At 46.3% G+C, this 9,839-nt stretch overlaps 1 protein-coding gene across 3 annotated transcripts in view; it reads left to right on the forward strand.

The window, feature by feature from the left end:
* LOC120046162 (pleckstrin homology domain-containing family A member 1-like) overlaps positions 1-3,370 on the forward strand; it is a 34,247-nt gene extending 30,877 nt beyond the window's left edge. For 2 of the 3 annotated variants that reach the window (XM_038991167.1, XM_038991169.1), the window contains one exon: positions 1,392-3,370. In XM_038991167.1, coding sequence (XP_038847095.1) covers positions 1,392-1,781 — 390 coding nt within the window. In that variant the 3' untranslated portion in view covers positions 1,782-3,370. The remainder of the gene's footprint in view (positions 1-1,391) is intronic. The other variant, XM_038991168.1, reaches the window with a different exon arrangement.
* The last annotated feature ends 6,469 nt before the right edge of the window (positions 3,371-9,839 follow it).

Genomic DNA, 9,839 nt, shown 5'->3' on the forward strand with positions numbered 1-9,839 from the left:
GTTAGAGCGTTGGGCTGACAAGGTAAAAATATGTCGTTCTGCCCCTGAACAAGGCAGTTAACACACTGTTCCTAGGCTGTCATTGTAAATAAGAATTTGTTCTTAACTGACTTGCCTAGTTGAATAAAAAAATCCCACTTTCATGCATTTATAACTGATTTTGTGACCTCCAGTCTGCGTGTCTGTTCCTTTATACAGATAATACAGTCACCTGGCCTCCATGTGCAAGAAATTATTCCATATAGAACTGTCTTGCGTCACTGGGTTCCAATGTAGCTTGGGAAGCTGTAGTGTAGTAGCCTGTTGTACAGTTACCGGTAGCTGCTAGCTAGGTCTGGTAGCTGCTAGCTAGGTCTGGTGATGCATGTTCCCCCACCTCTCCTAGAAACACACACAGCAATCCTCAAGGTTGACCATTATATCTTCATTCATTCATTCATCCATTGGCTTCAACATCTTACACTTGCCAACTTTGAGACTTTTTAACATTGCCACATTGCTTTTAGAGTCTCTTGTTACTAGCACTGGCTGCTAAGGGGAGGACGGCTCATAGTATTGGCTGAAATGAAGTGAATAGAATGGCAACAAACACATGGAAACCACATGGAGTTCGATACCATTCCATTGATTCCGTCCCAGCCATTACTATGAGTCCGTGCTCCCCATTTAAGGTGCCACCAGCCTCCTGTGATGTCTAGTAGTTTGAAGCCTCTCATGTTCTCTAATGACCCAGTAATACTGTGATTTCATGTCAACATGTCCTCATGCACCCCACCCCTTCAACACATAGTTATGTTCTCCGAGCTCTACCCATCTATTCTAAATGTCATCCCTCTGCCCATTTTTCCTGGACGCTCGTGCTGTGTCACTTTTTCCATCTATCACTTCCTCATCATCTAATATTTTCACGCCCTTGCTAAAACGAGATACTCCTAAACAGTTTTTTCGCTCGCTGTAACTGGTCATCTTTTCACTAACTTTTGGGCATCTGTTTTCGTTGTTGTGTCTTTTCTCCCTGTCGTGTTTTTCAGAGATTAAAATGTGACAGTGAGTTACTAACATTCCCCAAGTGAGCTCTACTGTACCATCCCTTCTGCTGCTGCTGCTATTCTGCTTCCTCTTCCTCCAACTACATCTGCTGCCTTTGTTTCACTCCTGCTTCCACTACTGTAACCCTTTGCACCAGCACCACTGTTGATACTACTACTATTACTACTACTACTACTACTACTGCTGCTGCTGCCCTGCCCTGCCACCCTGTGCCACTGCCCTCACTACAGCACTGTGACTGACCTGACTGAGTCCCCTGCGTCCAGTGCTTCTGAATCTGAATGACTTTGTCCCCCTCCTCCGTCCGTTCCCTCAACCCCTCCCTCTCCTACACTATGCAGGAGCACAGCGACCACTCTACCACCAGCATCCCTTCCAGCTTCTACTGCAGCAGCAACCACGGGGGACCCCCCGCCCCTCGCTCGCCCGTCCAGGCAGAGCCACCCTACCCCCAGCCCCAGGGGGGCCCGGGCCCTTACCTGGGACAGCCAGGACTTCATGGGCCTGCTGCCCTGGCGAGGCCACCCGGAGGCACCACCACCACCCCGCTCCCGCCTCTCCCTCCAGGAGACCCCCCGCCTGTCCAAGTGAGCGCCTCGTCCCTGTACCACACCAACGCCGACCGGGAGGACCGGTCGCCATGGAGACGGCGCAGCGAAGTAGAGGGCGACCAACTGGAAATCTCCACCCTCAGCTTCGAGGACTCAGATCTGCATGTCAGCCAGGTGTGAGCCTCTAGTCTAACCCCTGACCTTTGACCCCTAACCCCTGCCTCACAGGACACCGCAAGCTCTCACCCATAACCCCACTCCCCCATTCCCTCCACCACCTGTCCTTCACTCCCCATGCACAGAACCTGCTCATTGGATGTGGATGCAGGTGGATTCACACTGACACAAAGGGGACTGGGCAGTTATCACCAATGACAAACGGAAAGCCAATCAAAAGTGACCAAAAAATGGAGCTGAACCAATCAGAGCCGACCTGGCCCTCAGGAAGACAGGAAGTGGTCCCTGGTTGTGATTGGTGATCGTCTACTCTACCCCTGTATCGAGAGCTTCTCTTAACATAGCCAATGGCGTGATGTGTCAGGGCAAGGAGACCTTGTCAGGTGTTTGGTTTTAGTTCAGTCTCTTTCGTTGTTGATATTTCTGTTGGGTGTTGCTCTTTCTCTCTTGGTGTTGGCATTGTGTGGTTTGATTCAATAACATCATCCCTTGTCCATTGGCTAAAGAGGTTACTGATTTAGCTTACTCTGCTGAGAAACTCACTGCTCACATTTCTCCACCTTCTCCACCTTCTCCTCCTTCTCCCTGACGTCACGTGATTTACTGTTATCAGGGTTGTTGGGCCTAATTTAAAGAGGTGTTAGATGTTATTTTTATTGATAAAAAGTTGTAACTGTCGACAATGAGACAACCCCACTCGTATACACAATGGTTTAGATTTGTATGTACTTTTAAGATGTTAGATATATTTTCTTTTAAGCTGACCATTTCGTTTTTATCCAAAGCATGCCGTTGTGGAAGCACCAAAAGAAATATGAAACCAAAATCTTAAAAATAACCTGTTGAAATTCCGTGCACCATTCTTGCTTTCAGGTGTTTTTTGGAGTGAGTGGGTCTTGTGTATATTTCTGTTTTTAGTACTCCTTTAGAAATGCTTTGAGTCCTTATGCTCTAATGAAAGTTACACCTGTTGTGTTCGTTCAGACTCTCTCTTTCTCTCTCAATCAGTCACACACACACACACACTGTCACACCTAGGTGTTTTGCCAAATTTAAGTCCTGCACTGTAATGTTATGTGCCTGTCAACGTTAGCATGCATTTGTATAGTGACTTCTCCCTCAGGAGGACAGATATGCACAGTACAGTACAATACATCTATAGGCCTGTGGGTATGGCCTTTTAACTGGCACTTTGTGGATACAATGTGGGCAGATAATCTGCCCGCTGCACTTGATCTGTTTTATGGGTGTTCCTTTGACGTCCTCTTCTCTACTGTTTGAGTACTGTACTACTTTTCTCAATGCTGTGACGGTTTGTTTGCGTGTCTGTGGGGGAGACATAGGGTACCTGCGTTGCCAATATGGTGGAAGACGGGAGGAGGGTTTGACCTTTGGCCTCAGCTGTGTGCTCTTCCTGTTTTTACTGTGTTGCACAACTCTTACTGTAATAGCTGCTGAAGTGCCTGCGTTCTTTCTATAGAGGAAAAAAAACAAGAAGCTATTTTGACCCTTTTAATTGTGTACCTGATGTTCTTAAATCGTGTGCATTATTTATTAAGTGGAGTTTGAAAATAAATCAATGGATTCAAGTTGGTGTGACTTTTTGCTTCATGTTTGATTTGACTCAAATCATGTAAATAATGTAATTTTTGTGTTGGCTGTAGATTGACACTATGTACTGCTGAAGGAAATAACTACAAGTCCTTATTTGATCAAATATTTTTTATTCCATTCAATACAATGTCTGCTATGTTCCTTTGTAACCTCACATTTTCCAGCATGTAACTAGATTGCATTTAGAGATGTCACCAATTTACATCGTTAACAGTTGCCACTTCAAGGCCTGGTAAGACCATAGGAAAGAACCCAGCCAAGCAGGGTTCTAGCGCCATCTATTGGCATTGTTTATAGGCATCTATGGTCAACTGAGATTGTTGATAGAGGTTTACTGTCAATTGGAAGTATTTGTATTATTAATACATCTTAACGTAACGTAGCAGGCGTAAAAAAATGCCTGAGCGGCGTCCCCACATCTGTTTTTCAGGGGAAACGGAAGTTAGGTTGAAAATACTGTATCCCTGAAAACCGGAAAAATACGCTTTCTACTAACCCCATGGAGAGTGAATACATCTAAACATTTAGTAAATATCTATCTCATTCACCACTGTTTGGTCTTCTGAACTACACACTGTGGTCTTAATGTGAATCCCATCAGTATGAATGATCACGACGACATCATACCCCAAAGGTTGCATCCAAAATGGCATCCTATTCACGGTGGCAGGTAGCTTAGTGCTTAGAGCGTTGGGCCAGTAACCGAAAGGTTGCTTGATCGAATCCCCGAGCTGACAAGATAAAAATATGTTCTTCTTCCCCTGAACAAGGCAGTTAACCCACTGTTCCTAGGCTGTCATTGTAAATAAGAATTTGTTCTCAACTGACTTGCCTGGTTAAATAAAAAAAATCCCTATATAGTTTGACAAGGGCCCATAGAGATCTGAGGGAAAGTAGTCCCCTAAACCTGGAGATGGCCTGTCCCTCACACTGAGCAGTTGGCGAGAGCTGTCTGTTGTGACTGAGAGGCCCCTGGTTTCTCATAGGAAAAACCAGCTGGGATACATTGTGCCCTCGGAGCTGGCCAGGCATGACTCATGGCCACAATGTTATGATGCATAGGTATAAGGAAAGAAATCCTGCTCTAAAGCTCTTGTTTGGATTGGGAACAAAATGGCACTCCTCTTCTGCTCCCATTTGAGTCTCATTAGACGAACATACTTCCAATAAAAACACAGAAATAACAATCTGCTTAAACATATTGGAACGGGTTTCCGAGAGTTTGGATGTTACTGGGAGGGAATGAGTTCAGCCAGTGCTTGTTGTTGCAGCAAATTAGATTCAAGACCCAACAGTTGGAATCTGTCTCCATTGTTGAGTTCAAGTTTGAATAACTCTAAATTTGATTCAAAGGGACATTCGTAGTGCTTCATTAGAACTCGTAAGTTCACACTTAATGGGCTTGTATTGAGAACGATGTGCTTGCCAGATAGTGTCACTCTAAAGAACACAAACTGGAAAGAAACCTCTGGGAAATCTATCTATATTGATGACTGCAGTGAGTACAGTTGACCTTGGTCAGGACATGGGGAACTAGGGACCTAGACATGCAGGCTGGACACCACAGTGATCCCAGGTCTGTTCTGCTGGCCCTTGGCTGTCAGGGTCAGTTGTACGCATCAGGTGTGTTCTGATCCCAGGGCCTGTGCCGGGAATTGATGATGTCAGCAATGATGACATGGCCCCTAACGGAGGCCTCTAAGTGAGTTGAGGATAACATAAACAGCTGGAAGAACTCTGTAACCACAGCAGAGCCTCCATGGTCCAACCCAGTGCCTATCAATGGCCGGGTCCAGCTCTTGATCATCATCATTTTTCTGGGGTGCTGAGGCTTTCTCCACACTGGTTCTGGGTGCCTAATGGAGATCTCACTGAGGGAGTGGTTGGAGCCTAATGTCTGCACAGCCAGAGAACACAGCAAGCTTCCCTTCTTCCCTCCCTCATCGATTCATCGCTGTGCCAGAATATGTTAAGTAACCACAGTTATTTGTGTGTGTGTGTGTGTGTGTGCGTGCGTGCGTGCGTGCGTGCGTGCGTGCGTGCGTGCGTGCGTGCGTGCGTGCGTGCGTGCGTGCATGCGTGCATGCGTGCATGCGTGTGTGTGTGTGTGTTCCAATGTAATGGTGCAAAAGTGCAACTGAATATTATAGATATACTTCTACATATTTTGCAGACATATATGCATTAGACTGGTTCTGAGAAACTCCATGCATTACAGTATATGTGACATAAGCAACTGTGGATCCTTGATAAGCACTATATAAAACAAATGTGTTATTATTATCATCATTATTATTAGACGTTTCCTGCTCAACCAATGACTGCTCTGCATGCCTGGCTTCCGGTTTCTTTTTTCACATCTCCCATGATTCAAATTAGGAGAAAGACACAAACAGCCCAAATCCCCCACCAACCAAAATAATGTATAAAACAAAACAGAGTTGTTCAATTATCCTGAAATGGTAAGCTCTCCACTCTGTCATTGCATTGCTGCAATTAACTTAATTCCCCCCACGTGTATTATTTATTTCCCGCTGTAAAAATAATAAGCACTCCCAGATTAAATTGAAAGTGAACAATAAATGTTACAAGAGATGATGTAAATTTGGCAACAATGTCAGGTAGCCTAGCGGGTGGGTAGTTAGCCTTGCGGGTAGTTAGCCTAGCGGGTGGGTAGTTAGCTTATCAGGTGGCAGGTATCCTAGCGGGTGGGTAGTTAGCCTAGCGGATGGGTAGTTAGCCTAGCGGCGGTCAGGTAGCCTAGCGGGTGACAGGTAGCCTAGCGTGTAGCAGGTAGCCTAGCGGTTAAGAGCTTTGGGCCAGTAAACAAAAGGTCACTGGTTCGAATCCCAGAGCCAACTAAGTGAAAAATCTGTTTGTGCCCATGAGCAAGGCACTTAACCCTAATTGCTCTGGCTAAGAGTGTCTGCTAAATGACAAAAAAACATAAGAAACTCTGGCTCACGCTTTGGAACCAACCGTCTACTCTACGCACCAACACAAACCTATAAAGTTCCAACTGCACTGCTGTCTCCCTGTGCAACTTTAGACTCACTTCTATAAGAAAGAACTACACTTGGTAGAAGCTTCTTAGTCAATTTAATGGACCAGCAACACTTCAGCACCTAATAAGATAAATGGTAGAGCTCAGCTGGATCTTTTGCCCACTAGTACGGTTCAGGATAAAGGACAATGTGTTCCCACAGAAAGATGGCTCTCTACAGCCAGCTGTGGTTAGCCAACACCACCAACCACTGCCAATATATTTTGGGAACAGGACAATGACGATTAGGAGTGTTGTGGTCAGATTACTTTTTCAAGTAAAGAACATTGTCTCTTGTGGCTAATGTGGCTTTCTTTGACATCCAGCACCTATGGGCTGCAGTATTACTGCACTGTAGATCTTTCTCCCTCAACCTGCTGGTGGTTCTTGTTTCTCAGCTGTAATAGGGATGTGCTTTAGCACTGGCAGCAGCATGGCATGCACCAGGAACGTGGAGGGTGAACAGGATATGTCCTGGACAAGGGTGGGGAACGAGATAACTTTTTTGGACACCACACTCCAAAGAGCAAGTTCTGCAGGCTCAAGTTTAGTCTTATCTTGATTATTGTCCAGTCATGTGGTCCAGTGCTGCAAGGAAAGACCTAGTTAAGCTGTAGCAGGCCCAGAACAGAGCGGCACGTTTTGCTCTTCATTGTAACCAGACGACTGAAATAAATACTATGCATGCCAGTCTCTCTTGGGTAAGAGTTGAGGAAAGGCTGACTACATCACTTCTTCTTTTTATAAGAAACATTGCGTTGAAAATCCCAAATTGTTTGCATAGTCAACTTACACACAGCTCTGACACACACACTTATCCCACCAGACATGCCACCAGGGGTCTTTTCATAGTCCCCAAATCCAGAACAAATTCAAGAGAATGTACAGTATTATTTAGAGCCCTTATTGCATGGAACTTCCTTCCATCTCATATTGCTCAAATAAACAGCAAACCTGGTTTCAAATAACAGATAAAGCAACATCTCACGGCACAACACCTCTCCTCTATTTGACCTAGATAGTTTGTGTGTATGCGTTGACATGTAGGCTACGTGTGCCATTTAAAAAAATGTATGTAGTTCTGTCCTTGAGCTGTTCTTGTCTAGTGATGTTCTGTATTATGTTTCATGTTTTGTGTGGACCTCAGGAAGAGTAGCTGCTGCTTTTGCAACAGCTATTGGGGATCCTAATAAAATACCAAATACTTCAAGTCAAAACCCTGTTTGTTCTGCTTGTGGTGTCTCGGCTTGCAGAAATATCATTATAAACTGGGTGGTTCGAGCCCTGAATGCTGATTGGCTGAAAGCCGTGGTATATTGGCCATATACCACACCCCCTCTGGCCTTATTACTTAATTATAGAGCATGGCAATTTAACCATGCTGAAATGACCTCCCCCTAGCTGATATAAGACGTTCATAGTGTCTTGTCCCTCCAATGAACACAAACATTCTTACTTATCAACATCCACAGTATTACATAAGCTACAGTAAAGTAATGTTTCTGCTGGTGGTAGTCAAAACCACGAAATGAGCAGAGCTGTGCTGATGGGAATGGGTTGAGACTCATTCGCTTTGTGGGCCATTTGGAGTGTGTCTCTGTGTTGATGATGGGGCTGTGAAAGGCGAGCGGGTGTGACTCATACGTGCTGGAACAGCCAGGTTCGGAAGACATGGATGAGGGGATGGAGAGGAGGATAGAGAGGAGTGGAGGGGAGGATGTTTCCCGGAGCTCTGTTTGACTCCCCTCCAGCATCACTCACATCGTAAACTGTGATGAGATGTCGAGGGTCCCATAAACGATCCCTGAACATGCCAGTGGGTCAGAATCACTTTTCTCAGACCAGCAGCACTGTGTGAGTTCTCTTAAACTAGGCCCTATAGGACGCTCCGATTCAGTCAACTCTGACACTCGTTGATGTTAGTTGTTTTCTGTAGTGGCATCCTCGAGAATCTAATTGTGATCATACATAACAATTTCCTGTCACAATCTGTCAGAATAGATTTGTAACAAAATTATAATTCATATTTTTCAAATTTAGTTATTCAGATCCTACAAGTGATCAACACAGCTCCCAAACACTCCCAACGCTCTCACTCCCAGTGGCTATGAGAAAAGTGAAGAGTGGGCGGTTTCTCCAGCATAACTGCCTGGGAGTTAGTGTTACATTCACTGTAGCTGTCGACACTTAAACCAAAATGAGCAAGCGCTTGGTGTTCCTGTTCCCGTTCACTGTTGTTCCTGTTGTTCCTGTTGCCTTGGGGCGGCAGGTAGCCTAGTGGTTAGAGCGTTGGGCCAGTAACCAAAAGCTTTCTAGATCGAATCTAAAAATCTGTTCTGCCCCTGAACAAGGCTGTTCCTAGGCTGTCATTGTAAATAAGAATTAGTTCTTAACTGACTTGTCTAGTTAAATAAAGGTTAAAATCAAAAAAAGTTGCCAATCATACTAAAGGCCTCAGTCATGGCTAGAAAGAATACAGCTTTTGTCAAATGAATATCAAAAGTTGTGTGACGCACTTAAGCGTAGTGGGTGCAGAGTCAGGCGCAGGAGGCAGAAGGAACTGAGTAGTGCTTTAATAGGCACAGGGAACAAATCGTGCGCGCCAACACACACGGGTGCAAAAAACACGATACCCAACAAAACACACTACCAAAATACACTACCACACACAAACACAGTGAAAAGAATAAGCCCGCACAATAAGCCCGCCCCCCGGAGGGCGAGGCGCAGGGCTATCCGGATGGAGGCGATGGAAATCCCTCAACAGTGACGGATCCAAGATGTCCCCCACGGTACCCAGCACCTCTCCTCCGGACCGTACCCCTCCCAGTCCACGAGGTACTGCAGGCCCCTCACCCGGCGTCTTGAGTCCAGAACAGCACGTACTGTATACGCCGGGGACCCCTCGATGTCCAGAGGGGGTGGAGGGACCTCCGGCACCTCACCTTCTTGCAGGGGACCAGCTACCACCGGCCTGAGGAGAGACACATGAAACGAGGGGTTAATACGATAATAGGAAGGGAGTTGTAATCGATAACACACCTTGTTTATCCTCCTCAGGACTTTGAAGGGCCCCACACACTGCGGCCCCAGCTTCCGGCAGGGCAAGCGGAGGGGTAGGTTTCGGGTCGAGAGCCAGACCCTGTCCCCCGGTACAAACACGGGGGCCTCACTGCGGTGGCGGTCAGCGCCCCTCTTCTGCCGTTCACCGGCCTGCTTGAGGGATTCCTGGACGGCCCTCCAGGTCTCCTTGGAGCGCTGCACCCACTCCTCCACCGCAGGAGCCTCAGTCTGACTCTGATGCCACGGTGCCAGGACCGGCTGGTAGCCCAACACGCATTGGAATGGTGACATGTTCGTGGAGGAGTGGCGGAGTGAGTTCTGTGCCAACTCCGCCCATGGGA

Source organism: Salvelinus namaycush, chromosome 4, assembly GCF_016432855.1.
Source record: "Salvelinus namaycush isolate Seneca chromosome 4, SaNama_1.0, whole genome shotgun sequence".
NCBI lineage: Eukaryota > Metazoa > Chordata > Actinopteri > Salmoniformes > Salmonidae > Salvelinus > Salvelinus namaycush.